Here is an 18,520-nt window from a genome sequence, read left to right on the forward strand (position 1 = left end):
GAGGTCAGTGGCTTCAACACAGACCTAGTCTTGGTGTAAGACGTTTCTCGTTTCCTTTTCACGCACACCGCGGCCAATTCACCGACAGCGCGCGCACCGACTCACCCGACTTATAGTCCACTCACTTTCTCCGGGTAGGGGCGGTGAGTGGACTATAAGTCAGGTGAGTCGGTGCGCGCGCTGTCGGTGAATGAGAGACTTTCTGGGACGATAGAGGGCAGCAGACTTACCGGGTAAATCCATTGTTCTCAGAATTATTATGCGCATGTTCAGAACTACGTAAACAATGGAAATTTACCCGGTATGTCTGCTGCCACCTAGCGTTGGAAAGTCTCCTATTGGCTGCGGTGTGCGTGAAAAGGGAACGAGAAACGTCTTGCACCAAGACTAACACAGACCCTACAAGGCTGTCGGCCTGACGGCCTCCGCATAGTGTACGGGGGCATCGTGTCGTGCGATGTTACGCACAGTGAATACGGGTGGGGTTTTTATACAGCGGCGGTCTTTTTTCGGAGTAAATAATTCGACTGCCTTGAGCAAGGCTAATTCAATAATGGCTCCCCAACTACACGTTCAACAATGGCTCCCAACTACACGTTCAATAATGGCTCCCCAACTACACTTTCTGTAATGGCTCCTCAACTTCAAATTCCCGTTGATACCCGAACTCAACTTTAAACAGCAAATATTTGCTATGTTTTATTTGTGTATCTTAAAACAAGTCAACAATGAAAATTCGCGATGGTCATTCTATGCAATATAACGAGGATAGCAGTTCGAAATGATGTTTCTAAATATAATAAACTACACTCCAGTCAGTACAATTAATCATGCCAGGAAATGTTGTTACGGCTGGGAGAGGTATTTCTTAACGAAAAAGATCTAGAATGGTTCAAGACATAACACCACGTTGATATCATGCCTTATTTGAATATAAGAAAAACTCACAAGAAACTTCGCTGTTTCTCAAGGAAGTTGATTTGCAAAAAAAGTTCGACTAGGCTTTAGGGTTTCAAAACAATTGCTACAACCGATCAAATTAATGAAAAATTACCTTTCATCTAATTTAAAGATAAATGTATTCAACATTGGCCCTAAAAAAAGTCCTATACAACGAGGATCAATTAATGCAAAGTTATGCACATATCAAGTAAAAGTGCAAGTGCAAGTGCAAACAAAAAATACTGTAAATATCAACGCGAGCGCATTTTGTTGAAGTTTTGACTAATTTCTGTGTGTTTGTTGTGCCAACTACTTAAACATTATCATAAAAAAACACTTTATTTTACTTTTCCCAGAAAGTAGAGCCTATTATACTTCCTCTAATATGAATAGCAATAGCATACCTTATTACATTAATAAGTTACCATTATTGTTAGACAACCGTATTTTGACACCGACTACTTGAGACCAAGCCCGAGTTCATTTTTTATTCTGGCCAGGCCCTACCAATACATGACTTCAAATACATGTAGTTGATCGATGATTATTAAAACTAAACAAAACCACAAGGAGCAAAAAATTACATGTACTCTTTTACGAAATTAACATAACTAATTAACAGGAACAAATACTAAAGGTGATAGGTTGTTGCCAGTACCTCGCCCTAAACCATCTGTCCCATCTTCACCGCCTTGTGAACCTTGCCATAATGATGGTGCTCAAAGTAGCGTCCTCTATAGACTTGATTCAAGTCCCGATCTCGTTTGAGAGGTCCCGTTAGAATATCCGCCGTCAAAAATGTTGCTATTGTGGAGGAATGTCACAAAACAATAGTTTCATGGCGGCGGTACGGGATTGGGACTTGAGTCAAGTCTAGGTATACTCTAGTACGAGTCTACTCCACGTTCGCAACAAAAAGCAGCTTCGCGCTCTCTGGACGAGGGGGTGTTAGGGATAACACTAGCAGTAGAATTTTCTGCCACAACAAAGTAACACTCACTTGGATCTTCCCAGAAAGTCCCACACAAAGCCACCTGGGCATGCCTGCCTTGGACACCAAACAGACCCCAGCCACCGCTGCGATAATCGGCATCATAGGCTGCTTTCAACTGGGCGAGTGAACACAGTTCCATTCCACACAATGCACAGCTGGCTCTTGCCTCGGTCAGATCAGCACTAGGGTAACTCTGGGATGTCTTGAAGATTGGATATCCTAATGGAAAAACAAAACGCCCAACAAAAATTAACAAAGAGGCCAATTCTTTGTAATTCTTTATACTGCGTAGGCAGTGCTCTACTTATAATTAAACGAAAAACAAAAACAGATAGCATAAACAAAAACAGATAGCATAAAGTGGAACCTTGTACGAAACGTAAGGCGTTTATAAACACTCTTTAGCAAAATGAATCAAACTTAACATGTGAACGTTGTGCAAATGTGTTTTTGATGATTTTCAAATGATGTACAGAAATGTTCAAAACTTTGTGCTTTAAGAGGTTTTAATGATTTTCAATGCATGGTTCTACTTACTTGTATCCACTTGACACTTTTGGCAGCATATTGGATTTCCAAACCAACCTGGTTTGCGGTTATTTGGAATCAAGCTCTTTGTGTAATTTCCATGCACTACAAAGTAGCACAAATTATTTTCGTAGTGCCATTCCCCACAGGGAGTGACCTTTGCCAATCGGTCCTTTGTATCGTACAGGTGCCAACCACTGTGACGAAACCCGGCTTCATAAGCTGCTCTCAACTGGGCGAGTGTACACAGCTGCAGACCACATTCTGCACACCGAGCTCGGGGTTGGGATTGTTCGTCATTCGGGTAACGCGCAATTGATCTCAATATTGGATAATCTGATAAAAAAAAATAATAATAATTTGTTAGGAGCAGATGTAATAAATAATGTAGCCAGCCATTGGCGAAAGTGCAACGTTTGAAACACTCAGAGTTGTTTTGTTACCTCAAAGCATTTCTTATAAGCACCTTCAAGCAGTTATGAGGTCATATTAACGCAAACACAATGTTTTAAATGCAAACATAAATAGCAAAAAGACAACATAGTAAGTGTGTCTTTAAAAAAAAACTTGGTGGAAAAAACGTTCATGCCCTCTCATATTGGTGAATTATTTCAGGCGTGTTGGATACTGAAATTCGCGTAGCAGTTTGAGAAAGACCAAGAAACTTGATAAGTTATTGAATAGTGACCCAATTTACCTGACATCATCATCACAATAGTCTTGAATGCGCCAATTTGTTTCAAAACATTATAAAATGCAAATCATTTACGCCCTTTGACTCAAATTGTGAGTATGGCACAGGCGTTGCGTGTGACGTGTGTGCAAACAATGAGTCAATCCGATATTTTGAATACTGCAAAGCTTTTTGGGCTGTGATTTAATCAAGATATATAGGTTTCATCGTTCAAATGACCTGCATACATCATGTTGTCTTGGCGATTGTTTCATGCCTGCCGTTCTACTTACTGGCATAAATATCGCATCTTTGACAACAGAATGCGGGATTACTAGTAGCTGTGGTATTTGTATGTGGGATGAGGCTTTCGGTAGAGTTGCCGTCTACAATAAAGTGACACTCGTCTGGTGAATTGGAGAACTCTTCGCATGAAGAAACTTTTGCGTGTCTTCCTTTGTTGTCAATCAAACCCCACGTGTCTTCACGATATCCTGTATTGTACGCAGCTTCAAGTTGTGACGTAGTACACAACCGCATCCCACACAGATTGCAGCGGTTCTGAGCATCAGACAGGTTAGCTACTGGATATGACTCTGCAGTTTTGAAGATGGGATATCCTGGAAAACATTGTGAGAAAACACGCCATTCTTAGACATATAACTTGTCAATTTTGCTTGTGTTTCCAAAGATGGTAACGCTACAATTATATATGATGCACAAATTATATGCATCTCTGTTATAGGTATTCCTGTTCACATACACAATTATACATAACAGATAACTTGACAGCCACCTTTCCCTAAACCATTGTTATATTTATATAAAAAAAACGCAATCAAAGAAAACAAATATAATCAAAGAGTCATAAACAACCATCGAAGATAATGTGATCTTTGTGCTTAAAGTGGTTTTAATGATTTTCAATGCATGGTTCTACTTACTTGTATCCACTTGACACTTTTGGCAGCATATTGGATTTCCAAGCCAACCTGGTTTGCGGTTATTTGGAATCAAGCTTTTTGTGTAATTTCCATGCACTACAAAGTAGCACAAATTATTTTCGTAGTGCCATTCCCCACAGGGAGTGACCTTTGCCAATCGGTCCTTTGTATCGTACAGGTGCCAACCACTGTGACGAAACCCGGCTTCATAAGCAGCTCTCAACTGGGCGAGTGTACACAGCTGCAGACCACATTCTGCACACCGAGCTCGGGGTTGGGATTGTTCGTCATTCGGGTAACGCGCAATTGATCTCAATATTGGATAATCTGATAAAAAAACAAACAAATAATTTGTTAGGAGAAGATGTCATAAATAATGTAGCCAGCCATTGACGAACATGCAACGTTTGAAACACTCAGAGTTGTTTAGTTTCCTCAAAGCATTTCATATAGGCACCTTCAATCAATTATGACGTCATATTAATGCAAACACAATGTTGTAAATGCAAACCTTAATTCCAGAAATACAACATAGTACAACTTTGGGGACAAACCGTACACTTGCCCCTTCATATTGGTGAATTACTTCAGGCGTGTTGGATACTGAAATTCGTGTTTCAGTTTGAGATACAACCAAGAAACCAGTGATAAGTTATTGAATAGTGACCCAATTTACCTGACATCATCGTCACAATAATCTTGAATGCGCCAATTTGTTTCAAAACATTACAAAATGCAAATCATTTACGCCCTTTGACACAATAATTGTGAGTTTGGTACAGGCGTTGCGTGTGACGTGTGTGCAAGAAGTCAATCCGATATATTGAATACTGCAAAGCTTTTTGGGCTGTGATTTAATCAAGATATATAGGTTTTACATCGTTCAAATGAACTGCATACATCATGTTGTCTTGACGATTGTTTCATGCCTGCCGTTCTACTTACTGGCATAAATATCGCATCTTTGACAACAGAATGCGGGAGAACTAGTAGCTGTGGTATTTGTATGTGGGATGAGGCTTTCGCTAGAGTTGCCGTCTACAATAAAGTGACACTCATCTGGTGAATTGGAGAACTCGTCACATGAAGAAACTTTTGCGTGTCTTCCTTTGTTGTCAATCAAACCCCACGTGTCTTCACGATATCCTGTATTGTACGCAGCTTCAAGTTGTGACGTAGTACACAACCGCATCCCACACAGATTGCAGCGGTTCTGAGCATCAGACAGGTTAGCTACTGGATATGACTCTGCAGTTTTGAAGATGGGATATCCTGGAAAACATTGTGAGAAAACACGCCATTCTTAGACATATAACTTGTCAATATTTTGCTTGTGTTTCCAAAGATGGTAACGCTACAATTATATATGATGCACAAATTATATGCATCTCTGTTATAGGTATTCCTGTTCACATACACAATTATACATAACAGATAACTTGACAGCCACCTTTCCCTAAACCATTGTTATATTTATATAAAAAAAACGCAATCAAAGAAAACAAATATAATCAAAGAGTCATAAACAACCATCGAAGATAATGTGATCTTTGTGCTTAAAGTGGTTTTAATGATTTTCAATGCATGGTTCTACTTACTTGTATCCACTTGACACTTTTGGCAGCATATTGGATTTCCAAGCCAACCTGGTTTGCGGTTATTTGGAATCAAGCTTTTTGTGTAATTTCCATGCACTACAAAGTAGCACAAATTATTTTCGTAGTGCCATTCCCCACAGGGAGTGACCTTTGCCAATCGGTCCTTTGTATCGTACAGGTGCCAACCACTGTGACGAAACCCGGCTTCATAAGCTGCTCTCAACTGGGCGAGTGTACACAGCTGCAGACCACATTCTGCACACCGAGCTCGGGGTTGGGACTGTTCGTCATTCGGGTAACGCGCAATTGATCTCAATATTGGATAATCTGATAAAAAAACAAAAACAAATAATTTGTTAGGAGCAGATGTCATAAATAATGTAGCCAGCCATTGACGAACATGCAACGTTTGAAACACTCAGAGTTGTTTAGTTTCCTCAAAGCATTTCATATAGGCACCTTCAATCAATTATGACGTCATATTAATGCAAACACAATGTTACAAATGCAAACCTTAATTCCAGAAAGACAACATAGTAAAACTTTGGGGACAAACCGTACACTTGCCCCTTCATATTTGTGAATTACTTCATGCGTGTTGGATACTGAAATTCGTGTTTCAGTTTGAGATACAACCAAGAAACCAGTGATAAGTTATTGAATAGTGACCCAATTTACCTGACATCATCGTCACAATAATCTTGAATGCGCCAATTTGTTTCAAAACATTACAAAATGCAAATCATTTACGCCCTTTGACACAAATAGTTGTGAGTTTGGTACAGGCGTTGCGTGTGACGTGTGTGCAAGAAGTCAATCCGATATATTGAATACTGCAAAGCTTTTTGGGCTGTGATTTAATCAAGATATATAGGTTTTACATCGTTCAAATGAACTGCATACATCATGTTGTCTTGACGATTGTTTCATGCCTGCCGTTCTACTTACTGGCATAAATATCGCATCTTTGACAACAGAATGCGGGATAACTAGTAGCTGTGGTATTTGTATGTGGGATGAGGCTTTCGCTGGATTTGCCGTCTACAATAAAGTGACACGTGTCTGGTGAATTGGAGAACTCGTCACATGAAGAAACTTTTGCGTGTCTTCCTTTGGTGTCAATCAAACCCCACGTGTCTTCACGATATCCTGTATTGTACGCAGATTCAAGTTGTGACGTAGTACACAACCGCATCCCACACAGATTGCAGCGGTTCTGAGCGTCAGACAGGTTAGCTACTGGATATGACTCTGCAGTTTTGAAGATGGGATATCCTGGAAAACATTGTGAGAAAACACGCCATTCTTAGACATATAACTTGTCAATTTTGTTTGTGTTTCCAAAGTTGGTAACGCTACAATTATATATGATGCACAAATTATATGCATCTCTGTTATAGATATTCTTGTTCACATACACAAAAATCATTCACGGGTTTTAAAGGAACACGTTGCCTTGGATCGGACGAGTTGGTCTATAAACAGCGTTTGTAACCTTTTTTTATAAAATGCATGTTGGAAAGATGTTTTAAAAGTAGAATACAATGATCCACACAATTTTGCCTCGAAATTGCGTGGTTTTCCTTTTACTGTGCGAACTAACACGGTCAGCCATTTATGGGAGTCAAAAATTGGACTCCAATGAATAGCCGACCGTGTTAGTCGACGAGGTAAAAGGAAAACCGTGTAATTTCGAGGCATGTTTGTGTGGATCATTGTATTCGAATTTTACAACATCTTTCTACCCATATGCATTTTATAAAAAACGATTACAAACGCTTTTCAAAGACCAACTCGACCGATCCAAGGCAACGTGTTCCTTTAACATAAAATCAAACATTATACATAACAGATAACTTGACAGCCACCTTTCTCTAAACCATTGTTAAATTTTAAAAATAAACGCAATAAAAAATATATATATATAATCAAATACTCATAAACAACCATCGAAGATAATGTGATCTTTGTGCTTAAAGGATTTGGGTACTTTTTCAAAATGTCCATAGATTAACATTAAACTTACAGGGTTTGAAGATAATGATAGTAGAAAGCTTCCCTTCAAATATGACTTACTAAGGTGCTGTAGTTGATGAGAAATGAGTATAACAATGTCATGAAAATATGTTTGTAAATGATTAAAATAATTTTCGTCTCATGAGACGAAAATTATTTGTATTACATTGTTTTACACATTTCCCCAAAACTACAGCACCTTAGCACGTAATATTTTCAGGGAAGCTTTCTACTCTCATTATCTTCAAACTGTGGAAGTTTAGTGTAAATCTGTGGACATTGTGTTTTTTGTCCAACAAAAGTTACGTAGATCCTTTAAAGTGGTTTTAATGATTTTCAATGCATGGTTCTACTTACTTGTATCCACTTGACACTTTTGGCAGCATATTGGATTTCCAAGCCAACCTGGTTTGCGGTTATTTGGAATCAAGCTCTTTGTGTAATTTCCATGCACTACAAAGTAGCACAAATTATTTTCGTAGTGCCATTCCCCACAGGGAGTGACCTTTGCCAATCGGTCCTTTGTATCGTACAGGTGCCAACCACTGTGACGAAACCCGGCTTCATAAGCTGCTCTCAACTGGGCGAGTGTACACAGCTGCAGACCACATTCTGCACACCGAGCTCGGGGTTGGGATTGTTCGTCATTCGGGTAACGCGCAATTGATCTCAATATTGGATAATCTGATAAAAAACAAAAACAAATAATTTGTTAGGAGCAGATGTCATAAATAATGTAGCCAGCCATTGACGAACATGCAACGTTTGAAACACTCAGAGTTGTTTAGTTTCCTCAAAGCATTTCATATAGGCACCTTCAATCAATTATGACGTCATATTAATGCAAACACAATGTTACAAATGCAAACCTTAATTCCAGAAAGACAACATAGTACAACTTTGGGGACAAACCGTACACTTGCCCCTTCATATTGGTGAATTACTTCATGCGTGTTGGATACTGAAATTCGTGTTTCAGTTTGAGATACAACCAAGAAACCAGTGATAAGTTATTGAATAGTGACCCAATTTACCTGACATCATCGTCACAATAATCTTGAATGCGCCAATTTGTTTCAAAACATTACAAAATGCAAATCATTTACGCCCTTTGACACAAATAATTGTGAGTTTGGTACAGGCGTTGCGTGTGACGTGTGTGCAAGAAGTCAATCCGATATATTGAATACTGCACAGCTTTTTGGGCTGTGATTTAATCAAGATATATAGGTTTTACATCGTTCAAATGAACTACATACATCATGTTGTCTTGACGATTGTTTCATGCCTGCCGTTCTACTTACTGGCATAAATATCGCATCTTTGACAACAGAATGCGGGATAACTAGTAGCTGTGGTATTTGTATGTGGGATGAGGCTTTCGCTGGATTTGCCGTCTACAATAAAGTGACACGTGTCTGGTGAATTGGAGAACTCGTCACATGAAGAAACTTTTGCGTGTCTTCCTTTGTTGTCAATCAAACCCCACGTGTCTTCACGATATCCTGTATTGTACGCAGATTCAAGTTGTGACGTAGTACACAACCGCATCCCACACAGATTGCAGCGGTTCTGAGCATCAGACAGGTTAGCTACTGGATATGACTCTGCAGTTTTGAAGATGGGATATCCTGGAAAACATTGTGAGAAAACACGCCATTCTTAGACATATAACTTGTCAATTTTGCTTGTGTTTCCAAAGATGGTAACGCTACAATTATATATGATGCACAAATTATATGCATCTCTGTTATAGGTATTCCTGTTCACATACACAATTATACATAACAGATAACTTGACAGCCACCTTTCCCTAAACCATTGTTATATTTATATAAAAAAAACGCAATCAAAGAAAACAAATATAATCAAAGAGTCATAAACAACCATCGAAGATAATGTCATCTTTGTGCTTAAAGTGGTTTTAATGATTTTCAATGCATGGTTCTACTTACTTGTATCCACTTGACACTTTTGGCAGCATATTGGATTTCCAAGCCAACCTGGTTTGCGGTTATTTGGAATCAAGCTCTTTGTGTAATTTCCATGCACTACAAAGTAGCACAAATTATTTTCGTAGTGCCATTCCCCACAGGGAGTGACCTTTGCCAATCGGTCCTTTGTATCGTACAGGTGCCAACCACTGTGACGAAACCCGGCTTCATAAGCAGCTCTCAACTGGGCGAGTGTACACAGCTGCAGACCACATTCTGCACACCGAGCTCGGGGTTGGGATTGTTCGTCATTCGGGTAACGCGCAATTGATCTCAATATTGGATAATCTGATAAAAAAACAAAAAAATAATTTGTTAGGAGAAGATGTCATAAATAATGTAGCCAGCCATTGACGAACATGCAACGTTTGAAACACTCAGAGTTGTTTAGTTTCCTCAAAGCATTTCATAGGCACCTCCAATCAGATGACGTCATATTAATGCAAACACAATGTTGTAAATGCAAACCTTAATTCCAGAAATACAACATAGTACAACTTTGGGGACAAACCGTACACTTGCCCCTTCATATTGGTGAATTACTTCAGGCGTGTTGGATACTGAAATTCGTGTTTCAGTTTGAGATACAACCAAGAAACCAGTGATAAGTTATTGAATAGTGACCCAATTTAACTGACATCATCGTCACAATAATCTTGAATGCGCCAATTTGTTTCAAAACATTACAAAATGCAAATCATTTACGCCCTTTGACACAAATAATTGTGAGTTTGGTACTGGCGTTGCGTGTGACGTGTGTGCAATAGTCAACCCGATATATTGAATACTGCAAAGCTTTTTGGGCTGTGATTTAATCAAGATATATAGGTTTTACATCGTTCAAATGAACTGCATACATCATTGTCTTGACGATTGTTTCATGCCTGCCGTTCTACTTACTGGCATAAATATCGCATCTTTGACAACAGAATGCGGGATTACTAGTAGCTGGGGTATTTGTATGTGGGATGAGGCTTTCGCTGGATTTGCCGTCTACAGTAAAGTGACACTCATCTGGTGAATTGGAGAACTCGTCACATGAAGAAACTTTTGCGTGTCTTCCTTTGGTGTCAATCAAACCCCACGTGTCTTCACGATATCCTGTATTGTACGCAGCTTCAAGTTGTGACGTAGTACACAACCGCATCCCACACAGATTGCAGCGGTTCTGAGCATCAGACAGGTTAGCTACTGGATATGACTCTGCAGTTTTGAAGATGGGATATCCTGGAAAACATTGTGAGAAAACACGCCATTCTTAGACATATAACTTGTCAATTTTGCTTGTGTTTCCAAAGATGGTAACGCTACAATTATATATGATGCACAAATTATATGCATCTCTGTTATAGGTATTCCTGTTCACATACACAATTATACATAACAGATAACTTGACAGCCACCTTTCCCTAAACCATTGTTATATTTATATAAAAAAAAACGCAATCAAAGAAAACAAATATAATCAAAGAGTCATAAACAACCATCGAAGATAATGTCATCTTTGTGCTTAAAGTGGTTTTAATGATTTTCATCTCATGGTTCTACTTACTTGTATCCACTTGACACTTTTGGCAGCATATTGGATTTCCAAGCCAACCTGGTTTGCGGTTATTTGGAATCAAGCTCTTTGTGTAATTTCCATGCACTACAAAGTAGCACAAATTATTTTCGTAGTGCCATTCCCCACAGGGAGTGACCTTTGCCAATCGGTCCTTTGTATCGTACAGGTGCCAACCACTGTGACGAAACCCGGCTTCATAAGCAGCTCTCAACTGGGCGAGTGTACACAGCTGCAGACCACATTCTGCACACCGAGCTCGGGGTTGGGATTGTTCGTCATTCGGGTAACGCGCAATTGATCTCAATATTGGATAATCTGATAAAAAAAAATAATAATAATTTGTTAGGAGAAGATGTCATAAATAATGTAGCCAGCCATTGACGAACATGCAACGTTTGAAACACTCAGAGTTGTTTAGTTTCCTCAAAGCATTTCATAGGCACCTTCAATCAGTTATGACGTCATATTAATGCAAACAATGTTAAAAATGCAAACCTTATGTGCAGAAAGACAACATAGCAAAACTTTGGGGACAAACCGTACACATGCCCTTTCATATTGGTAAATTACTTCAGGCGTGTTGGATACTGAAATTCGTGTTTCAGTTTGAGATACAATCAAGAAACTTATTAAGTTATTGAATAGTGACCCAATTTACCTGACATCATCGTCACAATAATCTTGAATGCGCCATTTCGTTTCAAAACATTATAAAATGCAAATCATTTACGCCCTTTGATACAAATAATTGTTTCCCTTAGTTGTATAAACAATAACGAGAAACGATTTACGAGTGCATTATATAGGCCTACTCAAAATCGACAAATATTCATGCCCATTGTAGACCAACAACTTATTTGGTACGTCCCATAAGCACGTTCCACAGTCTTGGCTAATTATGTATTGCTGGATTGCACATGGTGTCTTTGACCGTCATCTATGGTAAAAAGCAATGAAAAGGTGCACGCGTGTATACGCGCTGCGCAAGACTGTCAGCCAATGATAGCCTTTCACGCGTTCACGTTTCACCAAAGATGGCGGCTATATAAGGGGTCTATATACTCACGCTGTTCTTCGTTGTCCATGGGACAACAGTACGCTGATCCATTGAAATTGGTGTTGGGAGTAAATGGAATGAGACTTTTGTTAGCATTGCCTTCAACGAAGGAGTAGCATTCATCTTCTGTGAGGAGACCATCACATGACGTCACCTTTGCCTTATGTTCAAGCTCGCTAGTGAAGCCCCATTGGTCATCACGATATCCGTCGTCATGGGCATTTTTTAAATCATCCAATGAGCACAGCTGCTTCTCGCACTGACTGCAGGTACCCTCAGCTTCAAGGTGATTTTGACTCATAACAGGGCTTCTAAAGACCGGGTTATTAACGAGTGCTGCAGAGACAAATGAAAACTTTGAGATTAACTACTCATATAAGCAGAACATTTAAGACGCTTTGTTCACTTCAAGAATCCCAAGAGAAGTGTATGGTGGCCCTGAAGGGACATCGCACATCGCAAATATCTTTGCAAATATTTGCGATGTCGCAAATATCTTTGCAAATATTTGCGATGTCGCAAATATCTTTGCAAATATCTTTGCAAATATTTGCGATGTCGCAAATATCTTTGCAAATAATTGCGATGTCGCAAATATCTTTGCAGATATTTGCGATGTCGCAAATATCTTTGCAAATATCTTTGCAGATAATAATTTGCGATGTCGCAAATATCTTTGCAAATATCTTTGCAGATATTTGCGATGTCGCAAATATTATTGCATACTTGATCGCATACTTCGTCGCATAGTTTGCATATTTGTGTCCGATATTTTTTCAAGAGCCTAGAAGGCTTCATGACGTCAGAGTCGTGATGATAAAACTTTTTCTTGCGGCAGCCATTTAAATCCTCGGTTACCGTTCAATAAAATTTACAAATTTGGCTCTTTTGAGGGCATTTTACTTCTAATAACAACAGTCTTCACCTGATATATCACCCACCGAGAAGGCGAACAATCTGCATCAATGATATTAGGGTAAGTTTTGATATAAAATGTGTTTTTTATAATAATTTACTTCGCGTTAAAAATTACGTATACAAGTACGTGTGCCCGACAAACTTAGTGCTGCATCTAATTCGTGAAAACTGTATTTTGGTTTTATTCTCCACATTAACTGATGAATATATAAGTTCCACTCGGGAATTATTTGACAGGATAATACTGTGAAAGTAGGGCCTGTCTTCTTAACTTGTTTGTGGTTTTATTTTTTGTTGGCAGTCATCAAATTCCTTGTCTGCTGATTTGAAAAAAAAATTGTTTTTGTTACTGTTTATAAAACAATAAATCCCCAGGCCAGGCCGAGAGCTGGATAGTGATATAAATTATAAATATTGTGGTTTCGTTCAAGGTAAATGTATTTTATTTTTAAATAAGCATTACATTAAACACTGTTGTTACTTTGCGTTGTTCATTTTTTCGAGAAAGATTTTGTTTTAGGCCTACTCTATTTATAATAATATTCTGTTTAGCTGACTGATCATGCTGATGTACCACTATTAGGTATTTAGTAATGAGTTTATTTAATAAATGAGTCTTCTAATGGAAATACATTTCTTGGCACTTAAAAAAGGTTACATAATTCTAAATTATTACATAAATTTAAATATTGGCCATGAATGAATGATAGTGATAAACCTGCATCAAGCAGGGGCTATGGGTTGGGGGGACTTTGCTAGAAGAATATCATTTGCTTTGTGGATTAAGGATTCCAACTTTTTTGTAGAAGAGGACTGCATTGATCAACATTACTTGTACTAACTTTCATTGTTTTATTTTATCATGTAGGCCTACAAGTACAATGCACAGCTGGAAGAATGACTGTGCGGTGTGAGGAAAATCACCAGGCCGAGGTTCAAGTCAAATCATCCAATAAGGGCAAAGGGGTACTTGAACACTGCATAAATCTATCAGGTATGAATCACATAATTGATTTTTACCTAGACCCAGTAACTGATGGGGCGCTGTACTCCTTTTTCGAAATTTTGACATCCGACAGACGATGTCAAAGTTTCGAAAAAAGGAAGCTAGTCTGACCGATAATGTCAAAATTTTGAAAAATGGAGTACAGCGCCCCAGTTCTTGGGTCTAGTTTTTACCCACATACACCGATGTGTGTTATTAGCACTGTATATTCAGTACTTACCCGAGTTCTGTGAAAAAAATCACAGGCAAATTACTCATGGTAATTCGAACCCATTGAGTGCATGCATGACCTTCGCAATTCTCGAGCAGTTTCATACTAAACTAGACCACCGAGATTGCCCAGTAGCTGAGGCAGTTCGAATCCTAAATTTTAGAAGTGGATACTGCAAATGATTTAATAGAATATTAAAATTTTCTGGGTTAAGAATATTAATTTTTATTTTTTATTTTTTACTCAGGTAAGTTTTGAGTATAAAGTGCCAACACCACATCAGTGTATGGGTAAAAACCAAAATGAATACTATACATATCAAGACTGTGGCATTATTCACTCCGAAAAAGACGCCGGTTTAAACCCACTTGTATTGTGCATAGTGTGTAATTACACCCCACGACCCACCCGTATACACTGTCACATTGCTGAACACTCGTCGTACGAAGAGTGTGCACAAGTCATCCACACTCATACCATTAACGGCATGCGGAGGCCGTGTACAGGTGGCGTCGTGTCGTGCGATGTGGTTAATTTTACGCAGTGTACAATGTATAATACGGGTGGTTTTTATAGTTTTTACAGTGGCGTTTTTTCGGAGTGAATAATTCGACTGCCTTAGCAAAGCTTAGCAAGGCTAACCCGACATCCTTTTGAGATGTTTCCGATCAGTGGTGATCTGGAGTTCGAGAGACTTCCAAGTCAATCCCCCCCTTGAATGTTTGTTTTTTATATCTAAAGGGGGGGGGGGGGGGTAAGAGAAAGAAAACTCTCTAAACCAGTATTAAATCCCAAGAGCTAAAACACAATTTTGTTTAAATACAATGATCACCCATATGGTGCTATAATTTTTGTATTTATCATGTGGAGGGCTGCATTGACTATTTGATCATACATGTACTCAAGCATTGATTCATTGATCATACTCAAGCATTGATTCATTGATCATACTCAAGCATAGATTCATTGATCATACTCAAGCATTGATTCATTGATCATACTCAAGCATTGATTATTTGATCATACTCAAGCATAGATTATTTGGTCATAGTAATAAGATTGTATCCTCATTTCAGTTACAAGGATCTGCAGAAAAGCGTCAATGTGAGAAGCGTAACATGTGCTAACCAGTTCCGCATCAAAGCAAAAAACATGTTAGTTCATTTCAGAACAATATAAAAAGTCATCAGTAGGCCTGGACAACAAGTGAAGTTTACTACTCATATCAAATACATTGTAGTCATGACTTTGACACTATTCGCGACCAATTTTAAACTCCTAAGATTGCGGCAAGTGGTTTGTCGCAGGCCCAATAGAGCAAAATTTGTGCTAAAACTAAAAAGGATTGAAGTTGTTGGGAATAGTCAAGAGCGACACAATTGGTTCACCAAGCAGTAGTCGCGACTAATTTTGTAGTCATAGTAGCACGTCGACTATCTGAGTACTTGAAAAATGATATTTGTAACTCAACTAGGCAATAAATAGTCACCACTTCGACACTAGTCACACTAGTCGCTCAGGCTTAGTCATCGGTAGAGGAAATATCACCTGTGATTCAGCAGAAGAAACTTCACCAGTGTCGATTAAGATATAAAGTTCAATTCTAACTCTGTATAAAAAGTAACATAAAGCAAACTGATCTGTCCTTATTTGCTAATGTTTGCTAGCACCTAGCTTGACAATTCCGAAATACTAACCTTAGGCTCTTGAAAAACTTCTCGCCACAAATATGCAAACTATGCGACAAGGTATGCGATAAAATGTTTGACATCACAAATATTTGCAAATATATTTGCAAAGATATTTGCGACATCGCAAATATCTGCAAAGATATTTGCAAAGATATTTGCAACATCGCAAATATTTGCAAAGATATTTGCGACATCGCAAATGTTTGCAAAGATATTTGCGACATCGCAAATAATTTGCAAAGATATTTGCGATGTGCGATGTCCCTTCAGGGCCACCATAAAAGTGCTAACACGGAGCAATATTTCTTGGAGCCCAAAAGGCGGGCATATCAACAGCCGCAAAGTGACGGTAGAATAAATAACCCCAAACTCATTGAAGAATACTGATTTGGCAGGAAATTTATAATTTGTTTGTCTTAAAAACATTAATTTGGTCGCCTTCATATTATACTCCCGCACTTCAACACCACCCCCACATACATAGTAATTAATTGAATCAATGAATATTAAAATAACTCACAAAAGATAACCAAAGTGTTTGTGTGCTTTCACTTGCCCACAGGGGCTGCAGGCCTGAAGTGTTATAGTACTTGAGTGTGAAATTACCTTTTTCTAAAAAAAAACCGCGTTACTTGTTTTACTTAAATAATGTTGAGCAATTGCCGATAGTGTGACGGTGTCCAGTTCATTCAAGACATACATTAAACAATGAGTTTATTCTTTTAATCCCTTTACCAATCATATATTATACCTTTAAACCAGTGTTCACATCGGTTTTTACGCATACAAAAATCAAATAAAATTGTATCGTCACTTACCATTCACTGGTAAACTATAGAGCTTCTCAACGGAACACTGTTTCTGTAACAATAAATCAATGTGAAAATGTATCCATAAAAAACCGCACTGTTAACACAAACTACATTAAATCAAATACAATCGCTCATCGCATTACGGGAGGGTGGCATACAGTGACACTACAAACAAATCAGTGGGTGCGTTCGATTAGCTTCCCCGGGTCGACCCCGGTGTGTGGCGTTTTCTTTTTCCAGTACGAACGGGTGCAGATAATTACCCACGTTCGTCCTGGAAAAAAAACCCGCCACACACTGGGGTCGACCCAGGGAAGCTAAACGAACGCACCCAGTATGAGTAGTACCCTCTCTCTGTCTATCACTGCAGTGACATACCATGGAGCAGGGGGTTGAGGGGGGGGGGGGTTATTAGGCACCACCAACGGCGGCGGAACACTTTTAAAAGTGGGGGAGGGCAATTTTTTTAGACAACATAGGTATGAATATATATTTGGTTTGCGGTAACACTATGTGTGTACCTACTTGCTAGGTAGAGTTTGTTCTTAGAGAACTGTCTTGCTTTATTCTACTACCGCGGAGTAGATGTTCGGGTTTGCGGGAGACTTCTCAGTTCTGCAAATCCTATTTGATATTAGGTATGCACACAGGTTCTGTCTGTTGGGCTCACAAAATAATTAGAAAACGAAAGTAACACTATCGATTTAAATATGAACACCATCATGCCTCCCCAATCCGCCCAACCCCCAAAGGTCAGCCGCTGATGTAGAGCTAGTTTATGTATTCTAAATTTTAGTTGAGTTTATTTCTCGTAGCCTTTTATGCAACAATAAACTGATGAAAATTAAAGTATTACATTTCGAAGAACCTGTTCGTTTGTGCTTAAAAGGAGTTCTGAAAAATCATCACAACCATCACGGCACGACGCTTACATTCATGATGGGTGTATAGATTCGCATTATACTTACTCGCTGGAAAATGTTACTGTCGTACTGTATTACACTGTTTGACTGCTGCTGCTGTTCTGTTTGTTCCGCAGCCTCACCCAACACGCAGCGTTTGGTCGAAGGATCGATGTTGAACGATGTGCAGCCATCAGCCGACATACAAGCAGCAGCACACGCTTGATAGGTATACATCGGTAGGTTCAGACGGGGAAACTCATTGCCTGGCTTCAGGCGAAAGTTGGCGATGACGCGAGCTCCTATTGATGACGTGACGCAGAGTGATGCTATGAGGACCATGACTATTGTAATCAGATTAAAACAATTATTTATTCACCTAAGATTTAAACAGGAGCTTGAAAACACTGAAACGTAAGCAAATAGAGCGAGCATAAATTTGACAATCGGCCTAATACTTTTTGAGGTATGGGTGCAACAATTAAAGCTTTTGTCACTAAAATAATGTGTTTTGGTGAGTAGAATAGTAATAAACAGTTAACTAAGATTTAAAAAAAAATAGTTTGCATTTTATTTATAAATTTAAAAGTAGGCTCGACCCGAGAGGGCGCTGTTCGTGAGGTCAATCGAGGCGCGATATTTGAAGAGAATTGAGTAGTCTTGCCCCGTT

General features: G+C 38.9%; 1 protein-coding gene across 1 annotated transcript; it reads right to left on the bottom strand.

The window, feature by feature from the left end:
* Positions 1-490: 490 nt before the first annotated feature.
* LOC117300219 lies at positions 491-18,192 on the bottom strand. Its single transcript, XM_033783946.1, has 15 exons — positions 17,917-18,192; positions 16,955-16,997; positions 12,320-12,646; positions 11,242-11,568; positions 10,590-10,916; positions 9,651-9,977; positions 9,000-9,326; positions 8,053-8,379; positions 6,628-6,954; positions 5,680-6,006; positions 5,027-5,353; positions 4,082-4,408; positions 3,431-3,757; positions 2,474-2,800; positions 491-2,155 (listed from the first exon to the last, which is right to left on the bottom strand). The coding sequence occupies exons 1-15, from the start codon at positions 18,190-18,192 to the stop codon at positions 1,827-1,829; spliced, it is 4,572 nt and encodes a 1,523-aa protein (XP_033639837.1). The 3' UTR covers positions 491-1,826.
* Between the last annotated feature and the right edge of the window lie 328 nt (positions 18,193-18,520).

The sequence above is a fragment of the Asterias rubens genome, chromosome 15, assembly GCF_902459465.1.
Source record: "Asterias rubens chromosome 15, eAstRub1.3, whole genome shotgun sequence".
NCBI classification, from domain to species: Eukaryota; Metazoa; Echinodermata; class Asteroidea; order Forcipulatida; family Asteriidae; genus Asterias; species Asterias rubens.

Excerpts from the sequence above, each read along its gene's own strand:
- LOC117300219 (XM_033783946.1), bottom strand. The coding sequence starts at position 18,192 with ATGGTCCTCATAGCATCACTCTGCGTCACGTCATCAATAGGAGCTCGC. Across the intron at positions 6,955-8,052 it reads AAAGTGTCAAGTGGATACAA|GATATCCCATCTTCAAAACT; the intron begins GTAAGTAGAACC and ends AATGTTTTCCAG. Across the intron at positions 4,409-5,026 it reads AAGATGCGATATTTATGCCA|ATTATCCAATATTGAGATCA; the intron begins GTAAGTAGAACG and ends TTTTTTTATCAG.